Genomic DNA, 23,507 nt, shown 5'->3' with positions numbered 1-23,507 from the left:
TATATATATATATATATATATATATATATATATATATATATATATATATATATATATATATATATATATATATATATATATATATATATATATATATATATATATATATTTATATATATATATATATATATATATATAATATTAGATTATTTTAAAAAATACAACTTTGTGATGGTACCTCAAGTTTCATGCCTTTAAATCTTTAAATCAAAAAAAAACTTTTTCTTGATTTAAAGAATAAATATGGCAATCGATTGCCGAAAGGCATGAAACCTTAAGTACAATCACTAAGTTTTATTTTTTTAAATAATCTAACATTATATATATGTTATTATATATGTGTAAATATTATATCCGATATTAGTACTGGTACGGTATTAGTGTACATATTTTAATCAGGATTCATTATGCTAAATTATTATAATTATAACTCGTAATTTTATTATAATTAGTAAAGTATAAAAAACATTTTAAAAAAAATCTAGCATTATTTTAGCGAAAATAATTTATAAGAATATTTACTTTCTATGCCATGAAGAGAACAAATACTACAAAAAAAACAATAAGCACAAAGAAAATCTTTATGATGAGCCACCTGTTCGAAGATATTGATTGAAAATACTTCAAAAGTTCACTATGTGCCGCTTCAACATTCATTTCTGTGTCTTCCACGTTGCTGTCAATCCTTTAATAAATTGAAACAAAATTTATTAATTATAATGGAAACTTAAAAAAAAGCCGGAAAATAAAACTAATTCGATATTTAAAATTGAAACATTGTTGACCTTTTAATTTGTTCTTCTTGCTCGCTGACAAGATGTGCTAACTGCTGAAATATTCCACCAAGTTCAACAATTGTAGACTCAATACTTTCCATCGCTGTTGCACGACTTTTAATGTATTCATCATTAAGATCGTTATCTTGTTTGTGCTGACTAAGAAGTGGCCCCATATCAAGCGCGACCGCTTCATTATTTCCTAAAGGTCGGTTTAAAAGAGAACTTCCGCTAAGTTCTGAAATGTGCATATTGTCAGTAAGAGCGCCTTGCGAAAATTGCTCACGACGGTTTTTCTGTTGTTTCATATTCTGAAACAAAAATACTCAAAAATTTTATATAAAATATGAAAATGCGATATATAAAAATATAATAAAAATACGAATATTAAATAAACAACCTACTTCAGTGCGGACCTCTAGCACATGTTTAAAATCTTTTGACATATTTGCTAACTTACTCTAAGATGATATATAAATTCTCTCACTCTATATATTCATATATATGTAAATGTGTGTATATATATACAGGGTGTCTGCCAATATTTTAAGGTGGATTTCCCTGATTTTTCCAAGATCCACTAGTTTTTTAGAAAAACTAGACTTAGATTCTTTTGGAAAAATCCTCTTTAATTGCAAAAATGTAAACATTAATACAACCCACATTAAAGTATGAAGAGAAGTTCATAAAACTGTCTGTCGAATAAAATTTTATAATACGTGTACAATATAAAACTTACTTAAGTTGTAAAAGTTTGATGAAGAGCCATTTCCCCTAATTTCTACTGACTTTTCCAAAATTTAACCCAATTTCCCTGATTATCCCCTGAATTTTTTGCAGATATCTGAATTCCCTAACTTTTCCCTAATTTCCTTGATCTGGCAGACACCCTGTATATATGTGTATATATATATATATATATATATATATATATATATATATATATATATATATGTGTATATATATATGTGTGTATATGTATGTATATATATGTGTGTATGTACATGTATATGTATGTATATATATGTGTGTATGTATATGTATATATATATGTGTGTATATATATGTGTATATATATATGTGTGTATATATATATATATATATATATGTATATATATATGTATATGTATATATATATATATATATATATATATATATATATATATATATATATATATATATATATATATATATATATATATATATAAATATACATACGCACACATATATATAAAGTTTGGGTTCACTTGCTTCATTTTTTAAGTCTATGTAAAAAATCTTCAAGAATTGAAGCTCCTTTCTAAGGAGCGAAAACCGACCCGAATACCCGTGGGTACCCGTTGACGGGTAATTTTAATAACTTAAGTTACCCGATATCCAAGCCTTTGGATCGGGTATTACCCGATTTAAACTACCCGAATATTACCCGTAGAAGTACTCGAAAATCGGGTAATAAAATTATCCAATAATCGGATATATCAGGTAATAAAATTACCCGATAATTCGGGTAATAAAATTACCCGATCCTCGAACCGAAATTTTTGCGCAAACGGGTATTTTCGTTAATTTTTTCGTTTTTTTTTTTATTGCATTTTTTTAAATTTAGCTAAATTTCAATTCTTTTAATATCACTTTTATTTCTATTTATTAGTTCCACCCACTCTATGTAAGTAATAACTTTTAATTAGCTAAAAATTGATACTTATATGGAATAGATGGAATTAATACTCAATTCTTAACAGTTTTTTTTAAACATTGTGCTATCACCTCTTAAATATAAAAGTAAAAATTTCTTTTTTTCAATTTATTGCTGTTTTATTTAATGCGCTACTTGCTTTTGTTACCCGTACTTCGGAACTACTCGCTAGTCAGGTAATATAATCAGGTATCACATGCTTTTTTCCGTAACATTTCTTTAAAATATGTAAAATAGTTTTATATACTTTTTTAAACTTTTTTATGACTATTTTAAAGTCTTCTTTTTATTAATTTAATTATGACTATTTCAAATCTTTCCTATAAAATTATATATGTATGTATGTACGTATGTATTTATGTATGTACGTATATAAATTTTATTTTCATATATCCATTTATTTTATGCCTATTTTCAGCCATAATATATATATATATATATATATATATATATATATATATATATATATATATATATATATATATATATATATATATATATATATATATATATAAATATGTATATATATATGTTTTTATATTTTTATTTATGCCTATTTTATAAAATAAAGAGAAGCCCATAGTTTTAAAGTTTTAGGGCCTTCTCTTAACTATCTTCTTATTTTATTCATATATTCATTTTTTTAAGACTTTCTCTTTTTTTACTAGTCAAGTAGTTAAATTGGGTAGCATATTTTAATATGCCACCTGATTTTAATACGCCATCATCGGAACTAACCGAAATATGGAACTACCCGCTAATCGGATAATTTTTTAAAAAATTCGGGTAATATATATTTTTTTCTTTTCTTTGTCTGATGACAAAGCCTCCTGCAAAGAGTGTCATAAAGAATTTACAGCAACGCAGGGATGTACATGTGTTTTGCGCAAACACCTCAAAGGAAAACATGCAGATCTGTACACAGAATTGGAAAGAAAAGATGCAGATAGAATGAGGGCTAATGACTTTTGAGGTTAATTCTGACGATTCTGAATCGCAATCACTAATTGGACCTACTGAACCACAGCAACCACCCACCAAAAAGCCAAGAGAAGAACTGGAGAAGAGGAAAGTCCAGATTAAAAAGGTCTGGGATGAGGATAGTAATAATCGAGTAAGGCTGATCACAGACATCCCTAGGTGGGTGGTAGAAGAGATGAAACCATTTTCAGTAGTGGAAGCTAAAGCATTCATTCGCATGCTCAAAAGTGCTACCTTAGGCCAATACAATGAAATTTCAGCACATACACTGAGTTGCAGAGCAATTCCAAAAATCTATAAGTTTATGAAAAAAACAATTATTGACTTATTAAATGCAGAAAAAGATGGACTTGAAGGAATTGCCTTAACATCAGATATCTGGGGCGCCAAAACAAATCATTCTTACATAAGTTTGACAGGACACTACCTGGACAAAATTTCCACCTGAGAAGATTCCTTTTTGCAATGAAGTATTTTCCAGAGGACTACCATTGGTGGATCACCATTGTTACAGACGGCGCTGCAAACATTTAAAAGGGATCAAAAACAAATAGTGACATTGATACCAACATGTGGTGCGTCGACCACAAGATCCACTTGATTGTCATGGGTTCACTAGCTGCAAAAGACAAAGAAAAGAAAATGTACATATGTCCACAATGGAATCAACTTCACAAAAAGATGACAGGATTGGTAAACTATTTTCACAACTCAGGGAAGAGGACAATCGATCTTGTCAACAAAGCAAAGAACTTTAAAATGACAACAACTAAGTTGGTACAGAACTGTCCGACGTGCTGGAATTCAGACTTAGCCCAGCTGGAATCAAAAAATTGCGCTTCTTTCAGCTATGGAGCAAATAGTTGGACCTGATGGTGACACATCTGGCTCAGAATTGAAAAAATTGATGCCAGACGAATCTGAGATTAGCAAAGTCAAAACCATCATTAGAATTTTAACCCCACACTGCAATCCACACCACCTGAAACCTCATCCCAAAACATAGAGGCCACGGACTTTTTGGATGCTGACAGTTTGATGGCTACTTTGTTGGACAATCATCACACACAAAGGTATGGAGCAACATGTATGCACCAAAGAGGGAAATCAGTTGCAAAAGAAAATGTAATAAAGGAGGTAGACAAATACCTTGGTGATGCACCAGCCAAGAAAACAGTGGACATTTTGGACTTTTAGAGGGTCAATGCAGGCAAATACCCTATGCTTACAAGGCTTGCTAGGTAGATTCTGGCTATCCCACCCTTATCTGCTTCTTCTGAAAGAGTGTTTTCAAGTGCAGGGAGCATTTGCACTGTAAGAAGAACAAATTTAAGTGTTAGCAAAATAGAGCAGCTAGTGTTCATGAAAGAGAACAGTAAATTACTGGATAAAATTTCAGATTTAAAATGGCCAAGCTACTTTTAATTTTTTGCTAATCTTGAAACTTGAACTCCATCAGTACAAATATTCATATTTCAATTTTTTTTGTTATTTGTAATTCAATGTGATAAATGAACTGAGTTAAATTGTTTTGGTATTTTTACTTCTTCTGGTATTTTTACAGGTATTATATGGGTATCAAGTATCGGGTGTTAAAAACAATCAGGTATTACCCGATTTAAAAAGAAAAGGGAATTTTATAACTTTTGGGTAATTACCCGAATATTTAAATTTGACTAATATCCAAAACAACTACCTGGATCCGAGTTCGGGTCTCAGGTCCCTACTCCTTCCATTCAAAACTAGCGTCATATTAATTTTAAGCATTTATTATGACATTTTGATTATAAAGATACTCATACACCTATTTGTGAACACAAAGTATATGTTTATCATTACAATAAAGAATACTTTGGGTATACTTTTTCCTGTTATAATTGGAGATATTTTGATTGCCTTTTTTTTCACTGTCATGTTTTATAGTATTCTTATGCAGAAAGGTAATCAAAACATTGTTAGTGTTAAATATTGTAACATTTATAAAATAATTCTTTTGCACATTGAAATAATTTGAAGAATTTTGAGTATTAAAATTTGAAGAAAAGAATAGTATTTTATTTTTGATTGAATGAAAATGGGTAAAAAGAGTTGATAGTGCTTCAAAAACCAATGTTTCTTGAAGTGCAGTCATGAATTAAATGCATGTTGCAAAGAAAGCTTGAAACTGGCTTTAATCAGAGTGGTCATTATTTAGGGGGGCCTAGAGCAACGCTGAATCACAAAGACATATTTATCTGTGTTTAAAGTAAAAAAAATTGCAGTCGAACTGGTCTTGAAAATTGCCTAGAATCTAATTCGATGCGGAAACACCAGCATTTGAAAACAGTTTGAAAGGATGCACTGCTGCTAAAAAACCATTACTACAAAGCTAAGAGACTGAGATGGTCAAAAATACATAAAAATTGGATAATTCAACAATGGTCTCAAGTCTTGTTCATAGATGAATCAAAGATCAAAACTTTGAAATTATCTTCGAAATCAGTTCAAAAGGAAATCGTCGACAATATGTTCATTGGTTATTTGGAGATCGCATGATAAAAAAATTCATGATACCAACATTCAAGCTTGGAGGGTCAGTCATGACCTGGGGATGCTGGGCTGGAAATATGGAATTGAGGGCATATGGATAAAAAATAATACCACAGTATTGTCAAAATAAGCATTTCCATGTGGAAAAAGAATTGTGGGTTTCAGATTTGTTTTTCAACAGGATAAAGATCCTAAATACACTTCTAAATTCTGCCATAATTGTATCGCAGCCAGAGAAAAACAAAAAGAACTTAAATATATGGAATGGCCTCCTTAGTCGCATGGTTTAAACCCGATCAAGTTGTTGTATGATTAGTTAGAAATGTGAGAAAAATGCAACCAACCAATCAAAAACTCCTTTGGGTATTTATAAAAACATGCTGGAATCCAATATCAACTGAAACATTGCCGAAATTGATTATAAGGATACACAGAGTATGTGCTGCTGTTATAAAAGCGAAAAAAGGATACTTTGAAGAATTTAAAATTAAAAAAAAACAGAAATACTAAAAGACTTTTTATTTCAGCTTGTTTTTGTTGAATGAATATTTTATAGTAAACAATATAAGTGTTTAAAAAGTATAGGAAAAATCTAATTTAATAAAAAAAAGAAAATATACTGCATAATCTTCAAAATAATCTTCTATTTTGCTAAAAGTGTGATTATTTTATTGTAAACAATAAATAAAAAAACAAATAAATACAAACGATGAGCAAAATCTTTGTTTTTGCATATTATAAACTTATCAAGTGAACCCAATATATATATATATATATATATATATATATATATATATATATATATATATATATATATATATATATATATATATATATATATATATATATATATATATATATATATATATATATATATATATATATGTATATGTATATGTATATGTATATATATATATATATATATATATATATATATATATATATATATATATATATATATATATATATATATAAATGGCCTAAAACTTAACATAAAACTAAAATTTGAATGATAAAATTAATAGCATCATTACTTGAAGTGACATGACCACAGTGTGTGAGTGTGTTTTTACATTTTTACTAGATGAGGAATCTTTGTTTTGCGCTATCTAAAACAATGAAAAATAATTATTTAAAACATTTTTACATATATACGGAATTTTTAACTTAAAAAAAAAATACCTGTTGAAGGCTAGCAATTTGTTGGTTGAGGTGATTAATATCCTAAAATATCAACTAACATTAATTAAAACATTTATGCTTAAAACATTTTGCTTAAAATATTTATGCTTACTTCAAAATAAATAAAAAAGTTATTCTTTATTAAAGATAATTATCTGTGATTCATAAAACAATCAACACAGTAACTCTTAAGATCTTTTAAAACTAAAGAAAGTAAATTATAACTTTAAATTCAAGTTAGGGATTTAGTGGTAGCACAAATTTAAAGTTGCTCATGTTCAATGTCATGTGTTTTAAAAGATACATAATTTTTTTTTCCTTTATCTTTTTACTATCTTTTAAATTTTATTACTTATCTTTTAAATTTTGTAGCTTCATTTTAATCTTTTTCACATTTTAAATATGCCATTATTAATTATGAAATAACTATTATTTTTGCATCCTTTTTATTATTAATATTCTTAATATTTTGTCTAGAGTATTTTAATCAGACTTCAGTCTTGGCTTTATAATTATTCTGTAATTTTTTTAAATTTTTATCTATATCATAAAGTTGATTAAGAACCAGTAGGACAAATATATCTCTGGCTGATATAAATTTCTTTTTTAAAAATTAATTAATGATAGAAAAATGTAGAAAAACTGTTGATCAGTCTTTATATTATCTTCAAATCTTGAGAAATTCTTTAACAAAATACAAGCGGTAACTAGAGATTTGGACTAAAAAGTAACTCTGTTGATGTAACTAGAGGTTCGGGCTAAGAAGTAACTCTGTTGATTAGGAGTCATTGTTTTCTTTATGTCTCCTTTTTAATAGCAGTGATGAATTGCTTAATGTGACCTAACTTGATGAGCAATGGTAGAATAAGCACTTTTTGAGGTTCTGTAAGTGGTTTTCACTTTACATTGTCCTTGCCAACAAAGAACTTGGTCTACTGTGGCTAGTCCTTTCTGAGATGGCGCCTTAATATCGTGGCTATCCCAAAGGTAAAGAAAAAACTTTGTGAAACAGTGGTAAAGCCCCATGAAGAATGACACAATTTAAGTCTGCAATGACCCTTCATCTGTTTTAGTTTTCTTTAAGACTTTAAAAGTGCAAGCCATCAGAATGGACAGATTTAGAGGCTCCAGAATGAACTGTCTATAAATAAGACACCATTTACTTGGGTTACATGTGATATCAATAGCTTTGAAAAGACTGACCACATTATTGTAGAAGTACAGCTGATCTTTCTGAAAGAAGTTAGAAAAGATATCTTAAAAAGTATATCTTAAATATAAATTAAAATTAAATATAAATAAAGTCAGAAAGTTTGGCCTCCTCTCCTCAACTGCACTTGCAAAACTCTTATTTTTAAATATTTTCCTTGTTGTTGAATATGCTGTTTTCTCCTAAAGATGGGTGATCCCCTTACAGAGTAAGAAGATAGCTAAAATCATATAACTATACAAATTTGAAGACAAGACACGTTGCTTTACACAGAGTATAAACCACATAATTCGATAAATTATACATGAACTAAACTGAACTACATATCTCTTCATACACCAATATGTCATGCTTATGTAAGCATTCTAGGCCTTTTCAATATTTTACAACTTACTACCACATTATACTTTTTTGGATCTTGTTTTTCCAACTGTCCACACACATTCCAAAATGCATCTGTTTGATATAAGCAACCTTTTGATACCATTCAAATTAAATAACTGTACTTCAAATACAATTTGATGTTCCTTTATTTACCAATAATATGAACTAAAATTTTAGATCAATTTATTTGTTGAATGATGACTTTTGGGCATTTGAAGAACACTCTAGAAAGTTTTGGTAGTTTCTTGAAAGTTCTAGAACATTCTGAAAAACTCTGTGACCTTCTAGACAATTTGAGCAGTTCAGGAATATTCTAGAAGAATGTTTGTTATTCAATAATAATTAAGAACTGTTTTTAAAACACACACATTTTAAAGCATTGTGGTTTCAGTCACAGAAACAAAATTTTTGTAGAACAACAGCTATTTTCTATGTCTTTTCAGCAAAATACATTAGGAAAAAAGCATTCAGCCCAAACACAACACAAAAATAAGAATTATATAATTAAAGAGGAAAACCAAATTTTAAATTTCTTATAGCTGTTTAAAGATTATTTAAAGAATTTATAAGATGTGGAAACCCTGGCCCAGTTGTCCTTTAACTTACATTAAAACGAGTTCAAAGTCATACAAAAATAACTTTTTCTTGTCTCTTGAGACAAAGAATGTAAATAATAGTATTATAATTATATTATGATTTCAGAAAAAGTAAATTTAATAAAAAGAATGTTTAGGTAGTCCTTTAAAAAATTCTTCAAAAACATGTAAAGAGATATCCAAGATTACAAAAGTTATAAAACTAATGACTAAGCAGTTTTTGATGAATATTGTGTTTGCACAGAGGTCCTTTACAACAATTGTGTTTGCACAGAGGTCCTTTACAACAGTCGCAAATTGGTTTGAAAAATACAGTACTTTGAAAAAAATGTACACATGTTTCAAGATAAAATGTATATATGTATGTTTTGCGGTGTTTGAAATTATTATTAACCAATTAAATTGTAATATTGAAAAGTAATATATGGAATATATTAATAATACTAAAATTGTTGTTTTAGTTGAAGCTCGCCTTCTCCATTTTTTCTTGCTTCAATGAGTCTTTAAAATATATGCGCCAATCTGTATACTGAATAGTTTATTTAGTATATTATGTGTTTAATTTATGATAGTTTCCATATATGACGTTTTTGTAAATTTTTTTTTTAAGATATCAAAATATTTTTTGTCGGACAATCAGAAAATTATATTTATTTGTATAATTTTTTACTAAATTCTAAAAAATATTCATAATACAATTAGAAGTAAAACAATATACTTGGTTTGTCAATGGTTAGGATTATTTTTAAATTTATATATCTTTTATAAAAGATCTTTCATAAAAGATAAAGAAAAATATTTTATGAAAATACATAGATTAATATAATTGCTTTGTTTTTTTTAAAAAAAAGCATTATTTGTTGATTCTATAAAATATGTTTAAAGACATTAACTTTTTCATATAGATAACATATTAGTGTAATGTAACGGATGTACTATTGCTTTAATATAGAGACGTGGCTGTCTAAGTAGCGGATTCGAATCTTCCATTGGAAACTATTTTATTTAACTATAAATGTTACATTACATTATATTGTTGCTGTAGTTTATTTAGGTAGTCATAGTCGAGAGTACATATACTGACTGACTTAAATAGGGATAGGTGCAAATAATAATTAACATATTAGAAACAAAAAACTTTTAATCAAAGTAAGAGTTGAACATTGACCTTACACAATAACCTTTTTTCTATTTTCATCCATAAACATTGCAATTTTTTAATTGAAAACTTCAAGAAGATAATAATATATATATAATTGATACAATATATTCTTAAACAGACAAATAATATATATTTCATTAAGATGTGAAAGTTTACTTTTTTATATAAAAATCTAGATAAAGATTTATACTTACAATTGTTAAAAACAAGTTATGCTACTAAAATCTCAAAACCTCAAAAACAAGTTATGCTACTGAAATCTCAAAACCTCAAAAACAAGTTATGCTACTGAAATCTCAAAACCAAATATATTATTTTTAATCACAATTAAAAATAATATATTTGGTTTGTATAATTTTTTACTAAATATTTGTACTTTTTTTTACAAGTATTTTTACATGTTTGTATAATTTTTTGCTAAAACCCACAATTTTGTGGGTTTTAGTAAAAAATTATGCAAAAATGATTTGCTGATTGTGGTAAAAAAAAATCTTCAAAAAATAAATCAACAATGACGTCATATACAGAAATGTTATGAATTAAAAGCACTTGAAATAAATTACCCAGTTTTCAGATTGCAGTATATATTATACAGACTCCAAGAACAAAAAAAACTTCAAAAAAGTGAGAAGGCAAGCTTTGACTAAAACTATAATTTTAGCTTTATTGATATGCATTTATTATTAAGTGTTAATAAAAAAACTTCCTAATGCCTAAACCTTTCTTTAAAAGATTTTTTTTGTTAAGATTGTAATGTATTCATGGAGAAAAAAATACAACCATTAAAAGTAAGAAAATAATTTCCTTACTTTTTCATCTGTTTATACGGCTGACTAAATTTAGCTCTGATTCAAATCAACAAAAAATATACAAAAAGCATACTGGTAAAGACATAGTTATAAAGTCAATCAAAAAACAAGTAGGTTGGAAATACAGAAGATTGAAAATTCATTCAATCGAAATTTTAGTATGTTTGAAAATTACTAGTTTATGTTTTAATTAGATGTAATTATGAAAAATCAAAAGTTATCAGTTGAAAATTAAAATCGTCTTAATCTACGATTTTAGAAATTTCAAAATTAGGTATTAGGTAAATTAGGTAAAATCAGTTACAAGTCACCTGTAGAATAGTAAATAGCAAAAATTTTGATTCTCTCCAAAAAATCTTGTTTGGTTTTTACAAATATGGTGCATCTATGTTTTCAAAATAAACTCTAATTTAAAAAATGTAATGTAAAGTTAATGTAATGTAAAGTTATAAAAAATCATAATAAGATAATAAAAATTATAAGATACATAGAATTACACAAGATAATAAAAATCGTACAAACTTAATTTATGGAAAATATAGTAAAAATATAATTAGTTATTAGGAATGACAATTATATATACATATATTTTTGTATATATATATACATATATATATAATTAAAAGTTTCCATCTTCTTGTATCAAATTATTAAATGAAGAGTTTGTTTGCAATCTTTGAGAAGTAGTAAAACTAAAGGTAGATATAACTAGAAATAATACTTATCAATTTTTATAAATAAAAAGATTTAACACCTGTTTTATAATGTAAGTAAGCTCTTGAATTTCCACTGGTTTATCATTAAACAAAGATTTCTGCTTTGCAACTAAAAAATATAATTCAATATTGAGTAATAAAAGGTTATATATGTTAGAGGCTTTAAATTTTTATGATAAAAACTTACGAATTGCTAACTTTTCAAGTTTGCTAAATGTATTGCCAATATCTTGACTGATTTGCCTGAAATAATTATAAGGTATCAATGAAATAATTATAAGGTACCAATGAAATAACTATAAGGTACCAATAAATAATTATAAGATACCAATAAATAACTATAAGGTACCAATAAATAATTATAAGGTACCAATGAAATAATTATAAGGTACCAATGAAATAACTATAAGGTACAAATGAAAAAAAAAGTCATAAAGATAACTATCAATCAGAAAAATAACTTTTACTTTAAGTTTAAGATTTTAAGTTGCAAATTAAGTTTGTAGTGCAAAGAGATAAGGAGATAAAGAGATAAGATAAGGATATAAGGAGGTTTAATAACTTTTAAGATGATTTTGCAGCGAGAGAAAAAAAAATAAAAAAATAAAAAGGAAAGGCAATTATACTTAAAACCTAATCTTTTTTTTAATATATATCCAGCATAAACATATAAACTATTATAAAGAAATATAATATATAAAATAGACAAAAAAAAAATTGGTAAACAAATACATTGAGTTTCATTGAGTTTGCATGCAAATCTAGTGTCTTGATACCCTTAGCTGTTATTGGAAAAGATTTTAAACAAACTTCACGGCTCATAAGGCTCAAAAAGACAAAAAGTGCTTTTTTCTTTTTGAACCGAATTTTCAGAAAAACTTTTATATATCTTGGAAACCTTTGTATTTCTTAAAAACTTTTGCATTTCTTGAAAATTTAGCACTTCTTGAGAACCTTTGCATTACTTGAGAACTTTTGTATTTCTTGGAAATTTTGCATTTCTTGGAAACTTAGAAACTACAGAAGTTACAATCATAAATCTCATAAATAATACTTTTTTTAATTAAATAATACCTGATTTTTAATTAATAAAATAAAAGAACATAATAGCTTTTGTACAACTTACTATTTGTAGAATTTTATTTTGCCCAGGTAATTTTATGTCTATAATAAGTTTTGCAGGGACTACTAAAATAATGGGACGCGAAACTTCAAATTGATGCTACATTGACGACAGGGCCGATCGTAAATGGTGATGCTAGTTTGATTTAACAAAGAAGTCATGAAAAACTTACATTAATCTAATTATATTCACAATTTAGATTATAATGAGATACAAATTTATATTACACATATAATGTATATATTTTTTAACAGTATCGTACTGATAAAGTATAGATTAATGCAATAGAAATATGGGAGATATTTACAACATTTTTCAAAAAAAAAACTTTTGGTTTTTTTGAAAAAGGTTGTTAGTTTTATTGAAAAATCTGGATTTTTCTGATTTTTTAAAGTAGCAAAATTAAAAAATTGTATTAAGTAGTTTGTAATTTAAGTAATTTATTTTAAGTTATGAATCTATTAAATGTTACAAAATGTCATATTTATAATAAATAATAATGGTGTTACTATTATTAGTTGTAATCATGCCAAGAAAATGTTTAATAGTTAATTGTACCACAAATTATTCAACATCAACTTCAGAAGAAAAGCTTCATGTTTACATGTTTCCAAGTGACCCACAAAAGTTACAATATTGGTTGTCATCTATTCCAAATGTGTTTGAAAAAGTAACTTCAAATATGGGTGTGTGTAAAAAACACTGGCCACCAGGCTGCAAAATGCGCAAGCCTTCTTGATCAAAGTTTGAGGTAAGCATTCTTTAAGTTATTTTTATTAACAAATCTTACAAATTGTAAGATTTATTAAAATTATTTTATGAATTTATTAAAATTAGTCATTGCAATACAATAACTAATTTTATTAATATCTTTTTTTTAGGTTCCTATCGGTCCCCCATCTATTTTTCCTGGATACACATCTACAATGGTGCGCCAAACAGCCTCAACACAACCAAGATCTACAAATATAAATAACATTTCTTGAAATCACGAAATGCAATACCTGATGAAATGGATGATTTCAATCAAATTGATTTAATTAGATTTGTTTTAGATTTAGAATTTTGATGTTGAAATAAAAGTCTGAAATAAAAGAAAGGTAACATAAATGATTTTTTCCTTGTTTTATGATATTTGTTTGTTTTGATTTAAAGTTTACTTGTTATCTATTTTAGATATCCTCAATACTTTGGATTCATTGAAAATTTAAAAGTCATATTGTTTGATGTTTCTCAATCATGTCTGCTCGAAACAATATTTTCTGTTGAAATCAATTGTCATTCATGCCTAGTTAATATTTATTGTTGGCATACAAAAGTTAACTGCTATGACCTGCTCAGTTTTTCACATTGTCTTACTTGGTGGTCACAGCTTGAAGTTATTGTTAAAAGAGTTTGTACCTCTAGTCCTGAAATAAAAGATGAGGTATTAAGTTTGATTAGTCAATTTGAAAATACTTACAGTGATGCTTCTGAAGAAATTTCTTTCCTCATTGAACAACTACACCTCACCACTATTCTCCGAATGGTCATCGCTTTTCTACTTTATGTATACGCCGTGCACTTGAACTGTATTTGTCCTCCAGATGTTGTTATCGACATTTAAGAAATCTCTAACTCTTTCTAAATTTCAAATTTAGGAAGAGTTAGAGAAGTTGGAAATGAAAAAGAGTGCAATGTTACAATCAAAAATGCTTTTGAAAATTTTAATAGTACTGAAAAGTGAAGCTGCCTTTTCTTTGATGAGATGTATATTAAACCAAGTGTTAGTTTCAGAGGAGGACACCTCATTGGATATAATGAGGACAATCCAACTAAAATTGCAAAAACATTATTAGTCTTTATGATTAAAGCTATGTTTGGTAAACCTTCTTTTGTTTGGAGAACTGTACCAATATTCAAACTGTCAGTACATTTTCTTCACAATTTGATCAAAAACATAAATAAACAAATAATTGATGCAGGAGGAGAACTATTGTGTCTCTTATCTTATCCATCCCACAAATCAAAGTGTTTACCAAAGTTTTGTTGTTAATAAGAGTTTTCCATGGCAAGGTGTTATAGTAAAAGTGAAAACCAGTTCACACAAAAGCATAAGAAATAATTGATTTACGGAAGAAACACAAACAATCACTTTAAAAATTAATAATCAACCTGTCTCTGGTGATTGGTCTCACATTGTTCAATTATATAACAGACAGAAATTGTGTGTTGCCAAAACTACAAAGCTTTCACGCAAGTCAGTGTACCCTAGTTTGATTGATAGACAAAATGTCGCAAACATGTTTGCTGTATTTAATGAAAAAACCTTTACAGCTTCGAGATTAGCTAATTTTGAGAACACTGCCTGTTTTTTGGCACCAATTGTTTCATTATAAAATATGCTAAATGTAAAAAGGAAAAGTTGTGATGTTTTACTTAATGATACCAATTGGCCTCCTTTCCAGACACTCGATGACTTTAGATTTAAAGAAATTTTAGCCTTTGCTGATGCAGCTTCTAAGATATCAGAGGGAAAGGGATTTAAGCGTCATAATACTTTTACACCAGAAACAAAACACGCTTTAGTTAACACCCTACAAGGATTGGTAGAAATAATAAAAAAGCTGCTTTCAGAAGATATGTTCTTCTTGGTATTTTTCAAATAATTTGTTTTGAAGGTGAATTCGGCATCTACAGGTATTTTTGTGTTACTTATAGTTAAGAAAATATTGTAGATTTAAAATCTAAAAATCAAATATTTCTCTCATTTATTTATTTAAAAGTATTCATTTTTAACATACATAAGTTTAACAATAGGTTTTTATTCGACAGTTGCTGTTTTAACTATAATTTAATACTAGGTTTAACTCAATTTGTTTGGTTTTATCTTTTTGTAAATTTTTTGCGTATCTGTAGACAACTAAGCGGTGGAAATTATTTTATCTCAGCAGAGCAAGTATTGAACAGTTTGCACTTTCAGCGGTTAAAATTATTCAGCAAACTAGTTTCTTTGGATGAAACTGACATTTATTGTTCACGCATTCATTCAGACTGTGGCACAATGGATCTAATGGAAGAGGATATTATTTGTTTAGAATGTTTAATTAATGCAGACAATGAATCTATTAACGATCAGGAGAGTGCTGCCCTTTTTTATATGGCTGATTATGTACAGCACAAGATCGATCTGCAGCGTATACTTGATAGAACAACATCACAGTCTGATAGTTCTGAATTTACAGATTATGTTTCACGTGGTAAATTGCATTATTCTGGTGATACTCTTTTCCAGTTTATTTGTTTTTGTTATTTACTGTTTAACAGCGTTCTAAAGTATAAGAAATGTTTTCAATGTGTTCTTTACTTGAAGAAATTATTTTTATTCTTGCATTCAACATTACCATTTGATTTAGAAACGGACGGTATAGATATTACAAAAGTTATCTCAATAATAACAAACTGTTTCTTGAAAGGTGTTACGACCCCTGATGATACATCTGATATTGTTTCATTAAACATAGAGGACAGAAAAAGAAAGAAACTCAATACTTAGAGGTCTGTTCTTTTAGTTTTTGTTGGTGATCTAATTAATAAAGTTTTGAAATGTATTTATGGTTTTACTTATTTATTTGATTTAAAATTTATTTATAATTATATATTTATGATTATGGTATGAATATAATATATGATAAATAATGATTAGTTAATTAACAGTGTCTTTAAAAATGATTATTTACAGCTAAATTAGAGTTATTTACAGATTCTTTGTAAAAAGTTGTTTTATTTTTTAAACTTCATTAACACAATTTAATTTTTGTTTGAAAATAGTGATAAATAATTGAGCCATAAATTTTTAAAATTATATTTCTATTGTTTATTATATTATTGTTTAATAATAGAAGTGTTTCGCTTTTCTTTTTTTTCATCAGCCCTGTCATCAAAACTACATGAAATAAGAGTTTCACGTCCTGTTGTTTTAGTAGTTCCTGACGTTTTGAATGAATTGTTTAAATTGCTAGGTCATGAGGATAAAAGTAATTGCAATCAAAAATTATTTCAAAGAAATCAAAGTATTTCAATATATGAACTTGGTTGCCTTGATCAGAATAAAATGATGCTTTGAAATAAACCAAATTTATTTCCAATAACAGCTCAATCAAATAAAGTCAAATGTCGAAAGTAGGTTGTCTGTATGTATTAATCAAATCATAAAGGTATTCATATTTAAACTTCGGTTAAAAAATATTTATTTATGGTGCTCCAAAATTGTCAACTTTCTCAAATTAAAGTTTGTATAAATATGTAAAGATCTTATATGCTACCATATAAATAAATTGTAAACATAAGTTTTTATCCATATATATATACCAGTATTTAATAAATTGTAAATATGCATAAATTTATAATATATAATTTATTATAAATTTTTCTAGCCCTGGTTATCAAACCTTTCTAAAATTGATAACTTTGCAGGGACCAGGTTCATAAAAAGCTCCATATTAAGCTGGGTCCCCGGCCCTGATTACTTACTACAACTATACTACTTCTGTTATAATTTACAAATAAATTTGAAAATCTTATTTAACTTATAAAAAATAATTTTTTAATGACAAATTAAATAAATATATAATCAATAAAAATACTAAAATTTAAAATTTTGAAAACTTTAATTCATAAAAAACATTAAAACATCAGACTATTCAAGAGAAATTCTCTCAATTTTTAAAATTGATCTTTATTAGTTGATTTCTTATTAAACCAAGTGTAACTGGTTAACTAATGATGATTTTGCCAGAATGTGCTAAAACTTTGTAAATGAAAGCTGAAATATTGAACTAATCATGTCTAACAATTTCTTACATGTATTATTGCAGTATTTATCAATTTATTCCGGCTCAATTGGGTCTTTGCAATTGATTGCAATTAGAATATTATGCAACTAATAATTTTCTCATGCACAACAACATACTGTTGTTGCATACATTCCTTCTTCAATATAACAACAGCAAAAATCTGTAACTTTTACAACAACAACATACTTTATTGCTTGCTAGAAAAATCTTTCTAATATGCTGTTATCTATATTTACTATAGAATAGAAAATAAATTTAAAAATTTTCAAAAAGTACCTTGACAAAAGAGTAAACTGACTTGGATTAACTACTCGACCATTTTGTCTTTGATTTAGTTTGTATCCATTAACCTAAAAAAATTATTATATGCAAAGAAACATATATTCTGAAAAAAGAACAAACAAAAGAAAGAGAAATATTATTTCACTACAACAAAGTTCTTTACTCAAAACATTTTCTACTAAAAGGATGACCCAATAAAAAATACTACTAATGTTGTTATACAAAAGATCAAATGCTTTTTAGTGAGATCAAATATCAAAAAGTATCTATTTTGTAAGACAGCTTTTTATTATTATTATTATTAAAATTTGATTTTTCAAATATCAAAAAGTAACTATTTTGAGAGAGCTTTTTCATTAACAAAATGAATATAGAAGATGCATCCAATATGTATTATAAGGTTTCTTATATAATAAAAAAAGAAGCTCGCATCTAGGCTGAAGAAGTTATACTTCCATGTACAACCAAAGAAATTGTTAGGTCATTACTTGAGAAGAAGCGGTAAAAGATGTTTCTTTATCAAATACTACAGTTAAATGAAATTAATGAAACCAAAAAATCTATATATATTACAGTTGGATGAATCCATGTTTTTACTGGCACAGTTAATTGTAATTTGTCGCTATATTCACAAAAATTATTTCAAATTTTATTCCTTCCTTTCCAAGTTCAAATAATGCCAATGTCATCTGGAAAATGGATGAAAAAACTTATGAATTTCAAAATATTAACCTTTTGTGCAGTAAATAAATGTTAGCCTTAAGGTATATTATATAAAGTAATATTTATTCAAAATATTACCCTTTTGTGAATGAAGTACCACTGCCAAAGATCTATTCAAAATAACACAATCAAATAATTTCTAGTTAAAAATGAAGAGTTTCTTTCTTTTATTAATTTTACAGATTTACAGTGATTAATAAATGTAGCATTTATGGCTTGAATAATTCACAAATTTGTATGAGCTCACAAACTATTTGCGACTTTCCAGTTAGCTATATTAAGAGTTAAACCTTCCATTAAATTTAAAAATGTGCATGTTCTTAAATTGAACTTTTTATAAACTATATAAATGATCAGTTTTTTTATATAAAAACAAAACAGGATTTATTTTTTAGTTGTTAAACCAATTTATATAAACAATTACTTTAAAAATATTATCTACAAGAACTATAAAAATATTATTTATAAAAAACAAACAAGTAAATTATATATTGAAACAATATTATACTATTAAATATTTTTATATTTATACAAATATAAAATATTAAATATTATACTTATATCTTTATTTTTTGGTATTGATATAATATAAACATTGATACTAATCTGTTTAATTTTTGATACAAAGAAGATAGGGTCTACTGTAGAAAAAAAAATTTTTTTGAGACATTAAGTTTGCAAAAAAAAATGTAACTAAAGACCTGAAATTTAGGAAACAACATTTATTACTCTACAAGAAAATCGTAACAATTTACTGTGTTGCTTCTCATAGGACTATGAATAACATTCTTATAGGACTAACAATAAAAGATAAAAATGTTTTTGCTACCCATTCCACCCCATCACAAGAGTAAAGTGGGTGTCTTTTTATTAACACAATTTTATTAATATCCAGCATCTAAAAGGACAGAAAACAACAAAAAGGTAAGGGTTTTATTTGTTAACTTATTTATATTCAGATTTTATTCTGAATGACTTTTACAATAGCAATTTTAACTATATTAAAGCTACCTGGCAAATATACAACACATTATGTTGCGTTGTATATTTGCCAACTGTAATCAATGTTGCAAATTTCCAATTTGCAAACTCAGATTTATACTTTTTTACTTCTTCTCCATAAAGCTTTTTGCAGATCACACAATATTGAGTTTTATCTTACCAAAACATAAATGGTAGTATCATCAACGAACCATGTCAACTTAGTTGAGAAAATTTCTGGGAGAAAGCTGAACACAAGTCTAAGCAGAAAATCACTTTAGATACAAAAGCTAGAGTGACAAGAATGTCAAGCAATGGATCAACCTGTCTGTCGACTATATCATGTAGGATGTGATTAGTGGAATAAGAGATGAGATTTATAAAAAGTTCTTAGCCAACAATTCAGCTTTGTCTTTAGGTGAGGTAATAAAATCTGAACCATTCAAGAGAGGTGGAATAACAAATTTACCCTCATTATAGATACAGTTAAAGATTCTCCATAAGTCCCTAGAGCCTAATTTTTGGGATTAAATACAAGATTTTGTGACCTGAGATTAGCAGGCTTTGGCATTAGACAAACCTTTTTACAATGGTTTCTAGCAATAGTAAACAGACATCTGTTTTCTGGAGAATTGTTTTGGCAACAGATATGGAAGCAATGGTAACAATTGGAAATTGCAGCTGCACATGAAAGGAAAACTATAGAAAAAAGTAAGGCTTGACTTAGAATTATTGAGAGGGAAAAAAAGATTCTATGCCAGTCTGAGTCCAATAAATTACCGAAGAAGCACATTTGTCAGCATAAAGATGAAAGATTTCAATTCAAGGGCCATCAGGAAGAAAATCAGCGAGAGAGACCCAGCCAGCTTTAAGGTGTTTATAAGAGGTACAATCAATCCCCTATTCTGATGATAAAGAAGAATGAGACAATAGTTTAGAGAAATTGAACTGTAATCAGAAGCACCTAAGGGTAAATATGGAGAAACCGAGCACTGACTGAATCAAGACATAAAACACAGAATCAAGACATAAGTTGAGTAGAGAAAAAGTTGTGGGCCTTAACACCTACAGAGTCACTAAGACTAGAACCAAACCATTCAGTGTGATGAGCATTAAAGCTCTAAACCAAAAACAGAAATAATATCAAAAAAAGTGCAGTCTTGAGATGAAGAGAGCACTATAGAATATAGAGAAAGGCGATAAAGTGAAACGATGCTAAACGAAAGCACATAAAGAAATAGTCTGTGGATTCAAACCTAGTTTCCCAACAAAAATTGGGAAACTAGGTTTGAATGAATGAATTAGAGTAAGATAACTATCAACACTAAAATAACAAGATAAGACAGCTGAACTCAAATTAGCCTCACAAAGAGCAAGTAGGTCTGAAGAACTTTGCAAGAGATAAGACTCAACAGAAATGTTACTTCAAAGACCAGGAATATTAGTGAATGATAGAATTAGAGAACTTGGTGATGACAATATTTTTTTGCGTTTAATAGTTTTTGATACTTTAGTCATTTTTAAATCGGTTAAAGAAATTGACTCAAAGCACAGGTAGTACTTAGTACACTATTTAATAGTCTAAGTAATTGCCCTAATAAACTCGTATTAAAAGGGTCCAAACGTGGCTTCAATAATGCACACCAAAAGTATGAACATCCATACGTAACACGACACTGTTAGTACTCTAATATTTTACAGTTGTTAATGAAATCAGTTTACCTGAGAGCTCCAAATAATTAGGGAAACCTGACTACCAGCCAGCCTAAAAACCATAATACTGAATTTTTACTTCTTTTACTTTCACTTCTTGCAAACAAGCAAGATTGTTATTAAAACAGCTTCATTGCAATTGTGTAGTTGCCCTGTCAAATCCTCATTATCCCTCATTTTATTTTCATATAAAATTTTCAAGTGAAAATAAAATATCTGCTCTGTCTTTTTTTAAGATTTCTGGCTTTCTCGTGGTCAACCTATGCTTCCAATTCCTGCTAAATGACATAAGCTAATGTTTGACAAAAATAATTTTCTTAAATATTTTTTTCTTTCCAAATTAATCTTTTTTCAAAGACAAAAAGCAAAACTTTTGACTTATTTTTGCACATTTAAAATATTAAAGTAATTAAATCTTTATTTTGTAATCTCTTAATCTTAACATTTAAAACAATGAGACCAAACAAAGATCAAATACTAAAACATATTAATTATTAATAATTGAGTTTCTATGTGTTTTGCTAGAAAGAATTGTGCTTTGTGTCAAAAGGATGCTATACAGAAATGTTGAAAACAAGTTTTGTTCTTAACATAATATTGATGAAGGTTCTTCATAGATTACATAAAATAGTTCTTGTATAGATTATAAACTTAAAGATAAATCAGAGCTTGTCTAACTAAAACCACAAGTTGCTTTGTTCTCTGATAATAGTCTTATTTATACTCTGATAAATAAGTTACAAAAACTTACTGTACATTTTTAAATTGCAAAAAAGTCAAGCTGCTTCTGTAGTAAAATGAGATAAGTAGTCTCTCTGACTTCAATTGCTAGCCTTCATAGAACAATAAACATATACTTAATACTTTTATCAGTCATTAAAAAATTAAAAAAAAAAATTCTTATGATTGATTTTAAAAAAATATCTTTTTAAAATATCTTTTAGTTAAAATATCTTTTAGTTAAAAAATATCTTTTAGTTTAAAAATATCTTTTAGTTAAAAAATATCATTTAGTTAAAAAATATCTTTTAGTTAAAATATTTTTTTTCCTTTTCTTTCTTGAAGGGTGTTTGGTTATCTTTATATTAAAATGCAGGTTTCAATGAAACTTTTAACAGAAAAAAGTTTGGAAAAATTTCACCTTTTTAATATAATAAAACTATTTAGATGTTTATAAAAAGAAAATCATACAAACCTGTCGTGACTGCAATGATTTCACAGCTGATAAAAACTCCACAGTTCTATCTCTACATGACATGTCAACTGAATCAATATTGGATACACTGTAATTTTCAACTGTATCCTTGTAGTCTCGAGATGAATAATTTGGTGTATATAAATATTTTTCTTCTTTACTAACAGATTTTGTACGACGCCTGACAGTGCTCATTGGTTTACTCTATATTTTTTCTATTTTAGTCCTGTTGATGAAGTGTATAATTTGCTATTCATAGTGCCTAAAATATGTCTATATATATATATATATATATATATATATATATATATATATATATATATATATATATATATATATATATATATATATATATATATATATATATTCTTATAATTTGACATCTAAAAATACAACTTTGTTTATTGTTTTATTAACAAAAGTAAAAACTGAATAAATAATTTTTTTACTGTTTAGATACATTGACTGAAAATAGGTAAAACATGAGGGTTTCGGTATAGAACTGAGAGTTTTTAAATTATGTATACATATATACGTATGTGTGTGCGCGTGTGTATGTGTGAGTATGTGTGTGTGTGTGTGTGTGTGTGTGTGTGTGTGTGTGTGTGTGTGTG

At 27.1% G+C, this 23,507-nt stretch overlaps 1 protein-coding gene across 1 annotated transcript; it reads right to left on the bottom strand.

The window, feature by feature from the left end:
- Positions 1–468: 468 nt before the first annotated feature.
- On the bottom strand, positions 469–23,189 carry LOC100215175 (syntaxin-5). Its single transcript, XM_065805523.1, has 9 exons — positions 22,894–23,189; positions 18,276–18,349; positions 12,229–12,284; positions 12,080–12,150; positions 7,165–7,206; positions 7,017–7,091; positions 1,181–1,237; positions 786–1,087; positions 469–685 (listed from the first exon to the last, which is right to left on the bottom strand). The coding sequence occupies exons 1-9, from the start codon at positions 23,086–23,088 to the stop codon at positions 526–528; spliced, it is 1,032 nt and encodes a 343-aa protein (XP_065661595.1). The 5' UTR covers positions 23,089–23,189; the 3' UTR covers positions 469–525.
- Between the last annotated feature and the right edge of the window lie 318 nt (positions 23,190–23,507).

This window comes from Hydra vulgaris, chromosome 09 (assembly GCF_038396675.1).
Source record: "Hydra vulgaris chromosome 09, alternate assembly HydraT2T_AEP".
Classification (NCBI taxonomy): Eukaryota; Metazoa; Cnidaria; class Hydrozoa; order Anthoathecata; family Hydridae; genus Hydra; species Hydra vulgaris.
This window is presented reverse-complemented; position numbering and strand designations above follow the sequence as displayed.

What these genes read in the sequence shown, in the direction of transcription:
- LOC100215175 (XM_065805523.1), bottom strand. Translation starts at nt 23,088, where the DNA reads ATGAGCACTGTCAGGCGTCGTACAAAATCTGTTAGTAAAGAAGAAAAA. An exon ending in CTGTGGTCATGTCACTTCAA is followed by an intron (nt 1,238 to 7,016) that starts GTAATGATGCTA and finishes ATATCATCTTAG; the next exon opens with AGTAAGTTAGCAAATATGTC. An exon ending in TGCTAGAGGTCCGCACTGAA is followed by an intron (nt 1,088 to 1,180) that starts GTAGGTTGTTTA and finishes TTTTTGTTTCAG; the next exon opens with AATATGAAACAACAGAAAAA.